The 16121-nt window shown below is 49.6% G+C and overlaps 5 protein-coding genes across 5 annotated transcripts; 2 read left to right on the plus strand and 3 right to left on the minus strand.

Annotated features, from left to right (window-relative positions):
• Positions 1-352: 352 nt before the first annotated feature.
• N7481_001828 (porphobilinogen deaminase) lies at positions 353-1429 on the plus strand (the record flags this gene model as incomplete). The annotated part of the gene is made up of 2 exons (XM_057261047.1): positions 353-834; positions 913-1429. The coding sequence occupies 2 exons, from the start codon at positions 353-355 to the stop codon at positions 1427-1429; spliced, it is 999 nt and encodes a 332-aa protein (XP_057125979.1).
• Positions 1430-3116: 1687 nt separating this feature from the next.
• N7481_001829 (phosphatidate phosphatase App1 family protein) lies at positions 3117-4747 on the minus strand (the record flags this gene model as incomplete). The annotated part of the gene is made up of 2 exons (XM_057261048.1): positions 3117-3668; positions 3740-4747. 2 exons carry the CDS (start codon positions 4745-4747, stop codon positions 3117-3119), a joined length of 1560 nt encoding a protein of 519 aa, XP_057125980.1.
• Positions 4748-5258: 511 nt separating this feature from the next.
• N7481_001830 (sulfatase family protein) lies at positions 5259-7232 on the minus strand (the record flags this gene model as incomplete). Its single annotated transcript, XM_057261049.1, has 5 exons — positions 5259-5627; positions 5683-5844; positions 5907-6465; positions 6506-7026; positions 7107-7232. The coding sequence occupies 5 exons, from the start codon at positions 7230-7232 to the stop codon at positions 5259-5261; spliced, it is 1737 nt and encodes a 578-aa protein (XP_057125981.1).
• Positions 7233-8240: 1008 nt separating this feature from the next.
• Positions 8241-8541, plus strand: N7481_001831 (uncharacterized protein; the record flags this gene model as incomplete). The annotated part of the gene is made up of 2 exons (XM_057261050.1): positions 8241-8324; positions 8395-8541. 2 exons carry the CDS (start codon positions 8241-8243, stop codon positions 8539-8541), a joined length of 231 nt encoding a protein of 76 aa, XP_057125982.1.
• A 1376-nt stretch (positions 8542-9917) lies between these two features.
• N7481_001832 (putative AMP binding domain protein) lies at positions 9918-15844 on the minus strand (the record flags this gene model as incomplete). Its single annotated transcript, XM_057261051.1, has 4 exons — positions 9918-10827; positions 10887-13204; positions 13230-15629; positions 15785-15844. The coding sequence occupies 4 exons, from the start codon at positions 15842-15844 to the stop codon at positions 9918-9920; spliced, it is 5688 nt and encodes a 1895-aa protein (XP_057125983.1).
• Positions 15845-16121: the final 277 nt, after the last annotated feature.

Below are 16121 nucleotides of genomic sequence, written 5' to 3' on the forward strand. Positions count from 1 at the left end.
GTTTTTGTGATTATACGAAGTAGCCAATAATGCATATACCATCTTGTTTGTCTGAACTTAGAAGAACCGTCCAAAATGTATATCATTAGTAGACCTAAAACAACCTATCTATTCAGAAAATATGAAAATCGGGATAATGTCTTGGAATGGTGCCATTGGCCCCCAACTTAGCCGAAAGATCATAACGTTACATAATTCGATGACTATCGGAGGACTCCACACATCTTCGCCCGAGGTCTACTAGTATGAAGAGCCTGAGGTCATTCCCGCCCGAGATCGTGACCTTCATCTTTCCGCCCTTGATCTTTGACTACTAGGTATTGCACACGGATATACCAACCAACCAATCACAATGACAAGCAAAACAGAGCTAGTAATAGGAACCCGGAATTCCAAACTAGCACTCGTCCAAGCCGAGCGCATCTCCAAGGCCCTTAGTGATCTCCACCCCGCCATCAAATTCCCATGGCAAGTGGTCTCGGTCCGAGGCGATGTCGACAAAACAAGCCCGTTCCTGAAATTCAGCGGTCCATCAGACGCAGCGAAGAACATCTGGACCGAGGAGATGGAAGCTAAATTATGTTCTGGAGAATTGGACCTGCTGGCGCACTGCCTGAAGGATATGCCGACCAATTTGCCGGATGGATGCGTTCTGGGCGCCATTGTGCACCGTGAAGATCCAACCGATGCGCTGGTCGTTAAGAGTGGCCTGGATTATAAAAATTTGGCTGATTTACCTGCTGGTTCTGTGATTGGAACTAGTTCGACGCGTCGGAAGGCGCTGCTTAAGTATAAGTATCCTCAGTTGATCGTGGAAGAATGTCGAGGCAATCTGTAAGTCTTACATCTCTTGCGTCGAATTTCGAATAATTTCACTTTAAATTTTCACGGACCAATGCTAATTATGACCAGTGATACTCGTCTTCGCAAACTGGATGATCCAGAAGGTTCCTTCACAGCCATAATTGTCGCTACGGCTGGCTTAAACCGAATCAATCTATCGCACCGCATCACGAAAAGTCTCCCCGCATCAGAATTCCCCTACGCTATCGGCCAGGGCGCACTTGGAATTGAACTCCGTGCGGGAGATAATTCAACACTGGACGTTGTTCGAAAAATCGAAGAACAGCCCACCCGCTGGATCTGTCTCGCCGAACGGTCATTGCTTCGCACTCTGCAGGGTGGTTGCTCGTCGCCGGTTGCTGTGAACAGTGTGATTGAGAGTCAGAACTCGACAGAAATTTCCTTGAGACTTGAGGGTATGATTATTCATCCGCATGGTTCAAGCCAAGTGTCATCAACTATCGTGGCGGTGGTTAAAAGTGATGATGATGCGGTGGCCATCGGCGCGGACCTTGCGAAGAGATTGGAGGAGAATGGAGGACGGGCTTTGTCAGATGAAATTAGAGTTCTACAGCATGGTGTTTAGGTCGAGTTCTGATTGATGTATGATGTGATGCTTAGATTAGAAATCCGGATACTTTCCCCTCTAACTACTGATCAGTGATATTTCTTACGATTTGACTGATGTCCAGTACCTTAGGAAATGATCGGGTTTGTGCTTGTTGAGTTCATATTGCATATAAAATCTGAATTGTCAATAACATTTACCGAGGAGCAGACGATAGAACGTTGAGTGAGCAAGAAACTAGGATAGACGGTAGAGGAAAGAGACGACTCGAGTGAGTCAATGCAAAACAAAGAAGGCTCCTTTGAGGAGGTATGAGGCGTAGTTTAAACGAGACCAAAGCACCAGATTGAAAGAACTATGAGAGCGCAGGGTACTGCATCATCTAATAGATCACATGGGCTGCTTCTTTGTGAAAAATCTCGTGATACTCATGCTCCCCCTTCAATGAGGTCCGACCTCACGGGGCTTCAAATGAGGACACCGTTTTGGCGCGGAAATTATTCAAGTTTATACAGTCACGGTATAGAACCGGGCACGATGTCTACCCGATTACTGGGAATAATGTTGGACTCAGAGGTTGGCTCCTGGAAATGGGTTGACTAGCCGTCGTAACTGAGATAGACAGGAATATAGCCCATCTTGGAAGGGTAGCAAGATATAGAAGGCGAGGTGTAATTCTTCGCCTCTCTGTCTTGTTACGCTACCAACTTAAAGGTTACCAGCGTCCTGTCAATTTTATTACGGCTGCTCGTCGTCTTATTTCCAGGACGCAACCTCTTGTGTAAAGATATGACTCTGAAGCTTCTTGGGCTTCTTAAAAGACCTGATACTGCCTACTACAACCCCAAACAGTTGGCACAGAACGACTTTTCCTGCAGGTCCAGAAGAACATAATTCGACTTCCGGTTTCTGCTAGCCTTGATAGCTCCTCCGGGCTTCTTCCAATCTGACCTGTAAGGGCTAGTCACCTCGTTATCAGTTAGTAAATCTGCCTTATAGTGAGTGTTATTGAAATAATAAGTTAGCTTGGAGCGCTTTTTGAATAAATCTATAGGCTTCTTCTGATCTTGCCAATCAATCAGTACTCTAAGAGATTAACACCAGAATGAAGGTCCTAGCAAGGACACCTGGTGGATTAAGATATTAGCTCCCACCCATACGTCGTCAGATTAACCGTGGAACTCAAGTAGAGGGCTCGTCCAATAATTATGACCAGGACATTCGAGTGATATTTTGCCGAAGAATAGGCTGTGGGTATTATCGCATTATTTTAAATGGATCTCCAAGCCAAGGTGTCGCTACAAACACACATTACGCGACAGAGTTCACCCATACCATGCATGACAACCTTCACTAGCTACTAGGAACGTGAAATTTGCTCGAAGATCCATGATACCAGCATTAATGATCAACCCAATCGAGTTAAAGCAGACAACTTACTTTCCCTTTGATACAATCTGACTAGCAAAATTAAGTTTAGCCAAGAGAAGCTTAGCATATCTTAGCATGAGATCCTGGGAAGTATCAATAAATACCGGTACTACTAGAGGCGTAAGGTACTTCGGATCTGCTTTCAATCTATGCTACGTAAAAATTATTCTGGAAATAGTAGAAGGTAATCATTGTACAGAATTTGGTAGAGATTCCACCCTTGAATATCATTGCAACATAAGTCATAACTGTGCAAGATCTCTTAAGAAACATGCTAAGAAAACATGAAAGCAGCTGTCAACATCGAGACGATAAGTGCAGTAAATCCGCGATAACCACTGGTAGCAGCCCCAGAGTCTTTACTCAGTCCCAATGGCAGCCCCTGGTAGCTAAACGTCACATTTTGAGGAATGCTCTTGTTGAGGCACTCTCCATTCTCGATGTCCAAGTTGGTGAGGTCATCAGCGTTCAAGAAGAACATGTACTTCGACTTATCCAGATCCTTGAATCCGGAAGTGTCGTATGGGAACTTGTCGCCCGAATCGGTCGCGCTGGTGTTGCGGAGGAAAATGCACTGTACTTGGCCCGGGAATTCGGTTGCCATTTTGGGGTAATCGCGCATCACGTCGCTGTTACTGGTGTCTGCGACGAGGATAAACTTGCGCTCTGGGAATGTTTCAAACACCTTTTCCAGAAGGAACTTGCGAATGGAGAGGGTCGCTGAGACATCGCTGAAGTTGAGAGGGCGGGTGTCAAAGGAGCCGCCCGGATAGTTGGTGTAGATGAACTGCATGTAGTTTCTGGTAATTTGTTCGGGAGTTGTGGTCTAGAAAAGTTGTTAGTTGCTGGATCAGGTTGAAAATGGATGGGAAATGATTGGATTTGAGAGAGGCCTACCAGGTAGTGGAAATGCGTGTGAGGGAGACTGGTTGACCAATTCCGATAAATGTCCGGCATATTCTGCCACGGGGTAAAAGGCTTGGCGAAAGAATTGATCAACCCTTCTTCCGGCTCGTAAATCTTGGTGATGCGGAGAACATCGTCAATGTCTGAAACAATAGTGAGACCCTTTGGGGGCACCAGATAGGCCGTGGAATTCCCAATTGTCGCGCCTTTAACGTAGGTGTTAAGTCGCTGGATCGCCGAGGTCTCATTTCCGGCAGTCAACCCATGACTAGCAATGTCGACAAAAGTATCAAAATCACCCTCGGCGGTGGTATTGTAGGGCAATGTCACATTCTGCGTGCCTCCTGTTGTGTTGGATGAGCCCCCTCCACCGGGCTGTCCACTGGCACCCTGGAACTTGGCCGGCTCGAGGTGAATGGTGTTCACGGCAACGTGGGGTTGTTGGACGACAAAGATCTCAGCCGTCAAGTTTCGCGCTTGATCCTGTTGAGACTCGGGCAGATCGGAGATACTGGTGTTCACGAGGAAACCATCGGCGAGTTTATTCAAATCGGAGACAGAGGTGTTGGGCTGTTTGTACACATTGCCGTGGAAGCGCACACTCCATCCCGAGTTGGTCCAGTTGGCATAAGGGTCAACATTCAAGACATTGGTCGGCAATGCAGCCAATTCCGAGCTCTGCAATCCAAGAGAGCTCGCGACTGCGTCGCCGGTGGGAAACCCCTGGAAGAAGTTGGGCACTCCCGATGCGACCCATGAGGGGAGGTCAGAGCCCAGTCCGCTTAAAACACTGTTGACATCTGATTGGACATCCGATGCCGCCGATTCCGCATCACTGATCAAGCCTCTTTCCACGATCGGTGAAGGGTTATTTTGAACTGGAGACGGGGTGATGGCAGGATTGGGGGCGTCGTTATTGTTGACAAACGCTGTTGGGGCGGGCGAACCGCAGGCAATCGACAGCAGCGCGGCTTGCGCCAGTGCATAGCGGTTGAACATTGAGACAGGCCGCATGAAGCTAAGAGGATGGAATAGGTTGAAGGAAATTAAATACGAAGTAGGAACTAGGAGAGTACTTATTCGTCTTTCCCCCCAAACATCCCATGGTCCAGGAACTGGAGCGCCGGTGGAGCCCCAATCTAAACGGGAGGGTCCAATGACATCACCGACGTCAGCGGCGGAGACAGGTTTTGGTGAAATTGCCCTGAGACATTTTCGTGATACCGTGGGTAGTAGTAGGTACAGTAAAAACAGCCAGGCAATAGAGCGAAGGCGATAAATAGGAATCAAAGATGAGAGATAGGAGAGAGTGAGAGAACGAAAGATGAGATGTGGTTCTCCCAAGGAAGTCACAGAGGTATCACGTGTCCCTCATAACCCTTAAAGAGAAGCCAATTTGAAGCAAATAGTATTGGCGCTGGCATCAAAAGGTAGACATATCATTGCTATACATTGAACTGTATATACATAAAGAATTTATTCCATTTTTCATGCTGCCATGGAGTCATAATCACCAAGAGAAGAAAATATCCCACCCCCAACCTCTCCTCTCATTTTGTCCACCATGGTACGAATTAAACTCCTGCGGGCCCTCCGAAGCAACAATGTACCCATGCTCACAAGACGAGAAAGAGACCTTGGGTTGATTCTCATAGAAGTCATCGAAACCTGAAGCCAGTGCCTCGGAAAGTGTGGTTACCTGGCCGGCAGGATGTAGCTGGCCCCATGGGTCCCGACAGGAATCACCTCCGCAGGATTTAAGAACCATCATTAAGGCATCAAGACGGTTGAGGATCTGAGAAAGTTCCCGATTGGCAATCTTGTAGTTTGCATGCTTGTTGGGATGGGCTGCAAGGTTAACTGTCTGGTGGGGGTCATCCTGCTTGAAGTGGTTAATGTCTGGATGATCGGCATGGATGTGGGTAGGATCTTACCTTGAGGTTGTAGTATTCCTTCTCGTTGGTGCACCAAACTGCATAGTAAAGACTGTAGTCATCGGCAACGAGTCGGATACCCTTGTATGTGTTGTTCTGGAAGCTGTTGTGTGGTTGTTGCAGCTTATCGCTTGCATATCCGTAGATACCTTCTGGCACAGCCTATTCATATGTCAGCACTTAGCGGGATTCTCTTTCTTGATGCTTTCATTGAGATGACTTACCAATCCCCAGTACTCAATGGCGACATGCTCCTTCTTGTTGTCTGATTTGCTAGCGGCCACAGTGGTTGGGATGGCCTTGCCATCGAGACCTTCCCTGGACGAATTGGCGATTGACAAGAAAGTGGGCGCGAGATCAGTGTGACTAGTCACCACATCGAGAGTCTGATTCTCCGGAATACCAGGTCCCCGAACAAGGAGAGGAATATGGATATCAGTTTCTGATCCATCAAAGCAGTCAGCATCGTGCAACCCTTGGGGCCATCCTTGCAATAATCCACACTTACCGTAACCACAATTCTTCCCAGGCTGCATACGGTGCTGGCCCAGATGATATCCATTATCCGTCGAGAAAAAGATATAAGTATTATCCAATTCACCCGCCTTCTCAAGCTTCTCGACCAAATTACCAATAATCTCATCAACAGCCTGCAGAGCACGCAAACGGCAACGCTGAAACACATCAATATAATCGATCTCCTTTTGACTCAACTCGGGCACGTTCTGCGTCCAGCTCACAGCCCCTTCAATAAGCGCATTAAAGCTCTCATCACGGGGGGGACTGATAATCTTTAAACAAATTGGCATGCCTCGGCGCAAACTCCGGCTCGCCGAACCAATTCGCATTACGCTTGGAATCATGCGAGCCATTAGCGTGCGGCGCATTCGGCGCAACAGTCAGCATCCATGGCCGATCTTGCGCGATCGCTTCGTCCAGAAATCCCGCTGCTTTCTCGGCAATCACATCAGTTGAGTATTTACCGTCGTAATGGACAGGTGGGTTGCCATTGCGAGTCATACGCGCATAGTAGTACCGGTATGTGTATGGATCGAGAAGGAAGTCGGAGCCATTGAAACCGCGTGCGTAGGGCTTGTTGTAGTTATCCTCTGTGTGGGCATTCCATAATTTTCCCACGTAATACGTGTTGTACCCTGCATCTTGCATCCAGAGGGGTAGATAGTTATCGTTCCAGCCGGCTGATACAACCTTTGGATATCCACCGTATGGTAGGCCGACGTCCGTTACGTTGGTATTGTGTGGCATACGGCCTGTCCAGAGATTTGCGCGCGAGGGGCAGCAGAGGGCGACGGAGCAATAATGCTTAGGATAGGTTGATCCTTTCTGAGCTATGAGTTCCTATTTTGTGTTAGACAGGCCGGGCACTTCAATGAGGGAAATTGAAGAGTTGGATAGTTGCATACTTGAAGCTTGGGCATATGTTCCAATCCTCCGACATACTTGCCCTGGTCGTCAGTCAAGACGAAGAGAATGTTGGGCTGCTTAGCCACAGCTAACCCAGCCAGCAGTAATAGGCGGAAGATATTCATTCTGCAAAGATTGTCTGGGCTTTTTGCTAGAGTGAAAAACAGGGTCCTGGGTGCTCTATTATAGCTCGATTCCCCAGAAAAGACCTCCTCGCGCCCCTCGTCATAACAGCAAAATCAGCGGGAAGAGCTCTTGTCTCATTTCTCCACAGGATTTTGCAAGCCCGACAATCTTCTGTGATCGCTCCATGATTTTTGCTCGACTGAGTATAGAGCGATGCGCAAAGAAGCCCGCTGATCGACGGCTGCGCATGAGAAACGAGGGACATAACGGGTCAGATGGACGATCATGCGGTCGGCGGAGGATGGGTACACAGGATTCTCGTATTCTCTCTCTCTCTCTCTCCGCGATTGCGAGATTTGTACCGCGATGATGCCAGCGGAGATGGTATAAGGGTGGGTCAGCATCACGTCTTCGAATGTGGAGACAACCGTGGAAAGCTTAAAGGGGAATTACCCGCCCAGCACTTTTAGTGTGAGGACCTCAGGGTCTTGGCGGGGGCTATAGAGATTATACTTGGGCGGGTGGTTCTCTCAGGACTGCGATCACGAAGAGGAGAGATTTGATGTTCTCTACCAGATGCCCAGCTGCTGGGTTATCATGCATGTTTTTATTATCCATGCTAGCTCCCGAGAAGCCGCACAGTCTGGCTTATTTGGACTACTAGGTGATGCGCCTGTACAAATTATCCCCTTGTCTGATCGGGAGAAGATAAATGCTCTCTACAGATTTGCTGATCAATTGTCCTCTCCTGAGTGTCTTGAAAGGTTGTCCCCAGAATCACTCAATCTGCAATTCAAAGACAACATTATCAAAGAAATGGGATCGGAAAGGTTACTGTCGACAATGCATCCGGCTATTATGTTCCGTGTTTGTGTATTAAAGTGTAATAGCTACAACGAGGAGAGGAAATATTCTGAATGAAATATGCATTTATTAGAATTTCATTTATCAGGAATAAAACTGTTCCATGGAGTCTTGATCTAGTCGGTTCAAGAAAGAGCACAGAGATGCAGAAAGGTGCAAATATCTGCCTGAGTGAAAGCACCCCTCCGTTCCCATCTTCAACAGACGACGCGCTTTGCGGCCCTCAGGTAAGTCACTCCATTTCAATGAAGCTGGCTATGATATTTTAGCAGCGTATTAAAATTGAATAAACCACAGTTTAAAGGAACTGTGGAGCCTAAGGACATGCCATACACCAACTGGACCAACCTGAATCCATGCCCTCTTAATGCCTGCTGCGACAAATGGGGCCAATGTGGTGTGACCGTTGAGTTTTGTGAACAGGCTAATTCTACAACATGGTAAGAGCCTATAAGATACTCTTTGCCAATTCTTTTATTCTATAAGAGCTGTCCTCGACCCAGAAGCGAGTTAGACTTAGTTTCAGCCATTCTTTATGGGTGTATGGCTAGCTACAGTACTTCGATATCAACGCTCTCTGCCTCAAAGGGATTGAACTTCCACTCGCCTCGCCCAAACTAGCGAAATCTCCAGCAGCGGCCATTACATCTTCTTTCTCCCTGACCCGTCACCAATCTACCATTTGACTCTCTTCAAGCGCAAAGCGATATTTATGCCCCGGCTCAAACACGGTTGAATCTCCCGGATCATTCGCAAGATAGAAGGGCGCTCCTAGGCCTTGACAAGTACTGCGGTACTGCGGCAGTAGTACTGCAGTACTGTAAACAGTGCAAACACGACTAAACTCATGACTTGCATAAGTTATGTAGAAAAGCCCTGTAATTTTAGGTATTCGGTTTACAACTACTGACGCTCTTATCATTAGATCATTGCTTGCGATAGCTGTCAGAAAATATAGCATTACTTGCATTGCTTCTATTTACTCCTCTTGCTATATACATAGTCATTCTCATCCCATCGACGCTTTCGCTCTCTATGTGGATGCTGGCTATCGTATTGAATGATTGGTACCGTTGGAAGCGAAGGGAGGTCAACTGAGTCGTCATCAGGACTAATCGCCTCTTCGCGCGCCGAAGCATCAGGTAGGTCGAATTCCAGCGGGTGCGAACGTTCTGAATTGGTGCCAGCTGCAGCTCACTATCCTGGAGCGTTGAAAAGAGCTCCCGTCGTTGGGGACTAGCATTGACGTAGACAGCGAAGCTTCGAATTTAACGATAGTAATGTAGGTTTAAGTATATAATCTTGATTCTAGTAGAATGATGTAGGTAATAGAGAAATCAACCTTTGCAAGTGTGTAGATGATTCCTGTTTCAGCTTGCGCCTTTCGGAGTGCTCGGCATTGGGGACAAGCGGGAGATGGGCAGATACAAATAGATTTACTGTAGTGGAACTTAAATTGGATTCAGAGGCATTGATATACCTCATCGGGTATGGTATGTACAGCAAACGTACATGCAGAACAAGATCGGCGCAATGGAGGTATTCGGGGATCAGATGAGGGAAATTACAGCAATCAGAAAACAGCAAAGGGGGGGAAAAAGGGAAAGAGAAAAGAAAGGAAAAGAAAAGAAGAGAAATGTAGAGAAGAGATAATCAAGTCTCCTGCCGACTGCCGATTGCCGACAGCACACGGCCCAACAATAGCGCCAAGTGATGGCCAGTGGCCCCATTTAACTATAGCAAGCAAAAATTCTTTTCGGTCAACAAATCAAGTGCTCGCTCATATACAACATGCGAATGCGAGAATGAATTTCAGGGTTTCAAGCCATCTTGAATCTACCGCCTGTAGCTTGACCGTCATCGCCCAAGGCCGACTGGTACATCAGGGCCTCCGCGGGCCAATCGTCGATCACGCCGCTCTCTTGGGTACCCGGTCGGGGCTTCTCAGCGTATGCAGGGTCTGCCATGCTGGCTTGGTGATTAGGAAGCGAGTCGCCCCTCGGTAAATGCTGGTGGCTGGGCTGGGTCGATCCCTGAGGTATTTGCTCCATCGGTGTGCTAGGCATTTCGAAGCTGAATCGGAAGTCGCGATTCGCGTCTGTGGCAGTGCCCTGTTGGTGTTCGTATCCCATTGAGTTGAAGTGATCATCGTCCGCACTCATAATCGTAGCAGACTGTGGCTCTTGAATATAAGGCACCGCAGAATGGGCTGCGGAAACTGGTGTAGCGGGGACGCTATGGTCGGTTCTGGTATCAAGCTCAGGGAGAGTACCTCGGCGCGGCATTTCTTGGTATGGTGGTCCTGAAGGTGCTTCGCTTCTGTCCTCCAGAGCCACTCCAGCTGGCGACTGTGGCACAGGAGGGGCATCATCCTCGTGCATAGTCGACATACGCATGCTGTTACCCATGGTACTGCCAGGCTTGGAGCTTCTGCTAGCACGGTTCTGGATCACATCCGCGAAGGGGTGATCCCCATCCAGGTCGCGAATGCTAAATTGAGCGAGTGTACGTAGCTTCCGAGTCACCCAAGATGCCAGGACCTTTCCACGTTGCTTCTCGCCGAGACGGGAGCGAGGGAAATCACCGTGGGAGACGAAAGCAACGATATCCGCCACCACCTGGTGCTCGCCCAAGATGGTATCGACGATGACAGGAACAAGGGAGGCCAGGAAGGCCTTACGAGTGACCTCTACCACGACCACAATCAACCCACCAGCTTGGAAGATAGCACTAGAAAATAGAATGTTAGCAAAATATGTCCGCGTCGAGATGAGACGATAACTACTTACCATCCTCCGTTCATGATGTTGCGGTGGCAGCTCTCCACTGAGGTTTCGATATCCATGGGGAAGTGGTTCAGGCCATTCACCTCAAAGGTCTCACCGATGCTTCCCAGAACGAAGAGAACCTGCATCTCCACGGGCTGTCCGCCATGACCGATAGGTCGAGTCACAGTGTGGAGGAAACCTAGATCACCGGTGCGAACGTAGGGTACATTGGGATCTCCATCCGCAACGCGGCCGTTCATTCGCTCATAATCAAATTCTTGCTTTGACTTGTAGAATCCAGCGGCACAAGCATCTGATTGGACCCAGATCTCACCATATTCACCCACGTGGGCCAGAGTGCAGGTTTCCGGGTTCACAATTGCAATTTGGGTATTCACAGGCACCATGCCGGAGTCCTGAAGCAGGAGCGCAGTAGGGTCGGCATCGGGATCCACGGGGTAGATCAGGCCACGACGTAAGCTTCGGATGTCCAAGTAAAGCTCGATAGGCTCAATGCACATGTATGACCGTGTTACAATCATCGGGTTGAGAACGTGTGAGTACACAACATTAATCGCGGTGCGATCCAAGCCGGCTGAGGCGAAGTGCAGGCGGGTCTTCTGGTAAATGTCCACTCTGGGTCGACTCTCTGCAGAAATCATCAGGTTTTTGAGTTCTTGAAGCTGGAAGCCCTTGCCGGAGATAGTGCTCATAGCGTAGTCCAGCATTTGACTTGTGGCGTAAGTGTCCTTGATCTTATACCGGGCGAGCGTCACGAAGAGCGTCATTGGGTTCTGAGCAAAGTCGACAGGGGAGACCATATAGGTAGGAGCACCAACATAGATACCCATCAGGCATGTATGTAGGAAGCCAAGACCCAAAGTACTGCGTACACTACCGAGCACCGGACGCATACTGGTCATTTGACATGTCTCCTTCTGTACTTTAGCCATACCCATGATGGTATCATGCCCAATTTGCACAGAGATTCGTCGCTGATCCGGAGTCCAATAGGTCCAAACCATGGCAGTCGGGTTGCCTTGTAGCCATGCATCCTTCATGGTGTAGCCAAGCTCTCTGCAGCCGTGTGACTGTTTAGAAGGCTTGGAAGTGTTGTAGATAGCAGGTACACCGATCCGCAGAACTTGAGCCGATTGCTTGATGTGCTGGGACACGAGTTTCTGCCTCATGACGTGATCCACCTCGGTGTTCACAATAATGGCCTTCACACCTAGATCATTGATGATATGCAAGAATGCCGGGGCATCCTCGGCTAGACGGTTCTGGTCAATTGGAGCCATTGGGATAACCACAACTCCCATGCAGAAGCAAGCATGGACAGCATAGATGTAGTCTTCGGAATGTGTGTACATCAGGATAAGGTGATCACCCGGTCGAACCTTGACCTTGTTCTTCAGGTAAGTTGCTACCGCAGAGACTTTCAGATCGAATTTCTTCCACGTAATACCCTTGCCCTCCTTTCCACGGCCGTCGATAGAGCAGTAAGCCAACTCTTCGGCCTGGCGAGACACGCGCCATTGAAGGAGATCGACAATCGTGTTGAATTTGTTGAGCGGCGTAGATGTTCGGTCATCCATTACAACATCGCGATAGTCTACGCCCGAGTACTGCTTCTCTGAGTATGCGAGCAGCTCCTGCCTAGAAGCCAGAGCAAGAGGAGACCAGATACCACCTTCGAGATCAACTCCCACCGGCAGATTTTGAACAGACCGCTCCACTCCGAACTTGACATGCACGGCTTGTAGCATGCCCGCCTCAAACTCTTTACGGCAAAGCATGTTGCCGATTTCTCGTCTACCATTCTTGGTCACTCGAGGAAGTGTGTTTGGAGCCGTGAGTAGGACACAGTAGACTCGAAGATGATGTTCTTGGTATAGGAGCTCCATGCATCTCTCTGCAAGCGAGTCAAGCAAGATCTGGTCTAGTTGGCGGGGTGGACCACCAGATGTTGTGGGTGCTGTTGACGCTGCATATGACTCCAACACGATGACCGGCAGATGTTCATCGTTCACAAAAACATCGAAGGCGGTGCAATCATGGATCTTCGGGATCTTCTTGAGCAAGCTGACCACCAGGTGCTGAACGAAGAAGTATCGATGCTCGACAACGTCTTGGCCATGCTCGACCCATTCCACCTTTTGGCGCAATCGATCTTCATACAAACCAAGAACGAACACTCGGCCTTCGATCACGCAGCCCAGCAGACCTGTTCGAAGGAATTCGGGCTCTACAAGGATAGGGGTCGGATTTGTGTCTTCGAATTTGTAAGGACGGGCATGGAAAATCGCCTCAGTGTGTTTTCGGCAGAGCCCAGAAGCCTCCGGAGAGCGAAGGGGAATCAACCCAAATTTCACCAATGACATTGGGAGTGCAGAGAAGATTGGTTTCGGGATCAACGATGGAAAGTGTGGCATCGGGGATCGGGTAACCGAAGGCACCAACCCGGACAGCATGCGGCATAGTACTAGCGTACTTTCTAGCATCTTCACCCATCGCCAAAACAACAACCTCGTTACTCTTCAGTGCTTCTTTGTCAAGAAGCACTTCAGCCAAGTCGTTCTTTCCGGTCTCTTTGGGTGCTGATATGCGAGATCCACCGCCCAGAAGACTGCTACCAAATCCAGTGTTGGTCTCGGATTTCTCGAGCTTGGCGTCATCTTTCTTGGAATCGCGTTCTGCTGGGTCCATCTCGTGTGTGAGTGCACACCCCATTCGTTCCTCGCCACCCAGCCAATCGCGCATGCTAATGACCATCCCGCCGTGTTCTGGCAAACATAGCATTGGTGAAACGATCTCTCTGGCTCGCGGGTTTCTCATTGGGCGCAGCCATCTGTCGGTCAGAATCTCGTGAAACTCTGAATCAAGCGTGAGGGTGTCGATCAGACAGAGTTTCACGCTGCTAAAGTTGGGTTCGGAGTTCTTTTTATAGTGCCTCGTGGCCATGGGGTCTTGTTGGTAGTTGTACGCAGCAATCTTCAGTCCAGAATAATCGGCTGCCATGATTGTCGCACGGTACTTGGTGATCAGATGGGCATAGAGACCAGGAGTCTCCACGGCTCGATCCTCATGATATACAGTTGTGTGGCCTCCATATACAGTCAAGAGAACCCCCAGAATCATACCGATGCCTTGTCGCGGGTCTAGGTAGCTAATAATAGTCTCTCCCTTGGCGAACTGCTTAGAACTCGACTCGGTAGGTACAGTCGAGACGATTGCGCTGAGACACGCCATTTGGTGCATGATGGTACGGTGGCTCATTACCACGCCACGCATATCTCCTGTCGGAGCTCGAGCAAACTCGATATATGCCAAATCGGGAACAACGAGGGGAGGGGAATCATCTTTCTTCTTGGGATGAAAGCTTCCAAACTCATTTGTTTTCCACCATTCAACGCCACGCGGCCAGTTGAGCTTTTGGGCAGTGATGTCACGCTGGAACCCCTTCAAGTTGTTTTCCGTCGTCAATGCAAGGTGGGCTTGGGTTGAGGTGAGTACTAGGTTCAAACTTTGATAGTCATCGAGGCTATTGATAGGCACGGCAACCACCCCAGCAATGAAACAGCCCAAGAGAGCCACAGCGAATTCGATGATTTCAGTCTCGCGATAGATCAAGGCAACACGATCTCCACGATACAGATTGCTCTTGTCGCGAATAACCTGGGCAACTTTCTCCGCGCGGCTAGCCAGCTTGTCCCACGTTATAGATGCAATCTCCTTGCCCTTCTGATCCAATACCCAGTATGCCGGTTGCTTCGGATGGGCTCGTGCGCGATGTCGGAGAACGGCCGGAAGATTGTCGAAAGAAGACATGGGGGTATTCTTTTCATGCGGGTCATTCACAGCAAACGGGATGTCTCGGGGTTCGAGAGGAAGTAAATGTTGAATAGCAGGGCCGTGCTGCGCCAGCTCTGAGGCCGGAATGAAAGGCGGCGCCATGTTTGCTGTTGGAGAAAATGCTTCGCCGGATTGAGAGTAACGGTGAAATCCACCACCACCATAGCTATCTCTGTAATCATCATGCTGCTGACCAGCAAAATCTGAGAAGTATACTTGCTGCGAGTCAAGCATTGTGGACTGTCGTGTGACACCACCAGATGCAGGGTCGTAGGCTCCCATATCATCATGTGCGTATTCGGGTTGACCATATTCCGCCTGGGAATATTCGGGTTGGGCGTACTCTGGCTGGGTATATTCTTGCTGGGAATACTCAGGCTGAGCATATTCAGGCAGCGCATACTCAGTTTGCGTTTCAGGTTTGAAGGCGTAGTTCTGGCTCATGAGAGTGGCCGTCCTAGAGCCATCCGCTCCTTGGGAACCCCCTGGTCCAGGCCTGGGAAGGAAAAGCGAATCGTACGACGATGCGGATGGCGCTCGATCGAATGTCTGCAGCATGCCGGTGCTATCTCTGTCGTGAGACCCTCCGGTGGGTGCCGGGGAGGGGTTCTGCGTGTCCGTGTTGGCACCATGGTCGTACTCATACCCTCCACTACCATCGTACGCAGCAGCATACGTGGGAGAAGAAATGGTTGGATGTGACGAGTCGGCAGTGGGTGGCCGAACATTCAGAATCGCAGGAGGGGCAATGTGAGAGCCGCTTAATGAGTCTGCATGGCTTGAGGTCGCGTGGGCATTGAGGTCAAGAGGTTTATTTGGACCGAGGAACTGGGAAAGAAGAACGGTACGTCGCTTTTGGTATCTATACACCGTTAGCTCCAACTCTGCCCCCGTCGGCTGAAGAGTCCGCTAGGATAGCTCAGGGTGCTAGGTGAATGTCCGCAAGAAGCCGGGGGGGTCCGAACGGTGGCCGTTGCTTACCCTTTCTCGGTGATATCGCCCTCCTGTCAAGCATCATGCCGGGTCAGCACCAGTTTCACGGACATTTAGGGCTAAGTACCTACCTCTAGTTCGCGGTCCAGGGTCCGCAATGCGGATTGAAGCTCGGGGCTTTCGTCCGACATTTGGACACGGGTCGGGCCTCAGTTTGAGGGAATGTGGATCGAGCGCGCGGGGGAGGAATGGGTGTCGTGTGGACAGGAACACCTCATGGCAATGAGCGTCCGAAGGCGCAAAAGAGGGACTGGGGAGGTCGGCCGTGGGGGCGCAGTCGGTATTTGTAGTCGAATTAGCCGGGGTGGTGGTAGTTCCTTTGGCTAACGAGTCGATTGTCTCAGTGATGGACTCCGCGTTGCGCAACGTCACCCACCCGGAGACCCAAACGGCGAGGGCGGTCAAGGG

The sequence above is a fragment of the Penicillium waksmanii genome (assembly GCF_028829765.1).
Source record: "Penicillium waksmanii strain IBT 27052 chromosome Unknown utg000002l:1.0-3326099.0:1.0-3328782.0, whole genome shotgun sequence".
Taxonomy (NCBI): Eukaryota; Fungi; Ascomycota; class Eurotiomycetes; order Eurotiales; family Aspergillaceae; genus Penicillium; species Penicillium waksmanii.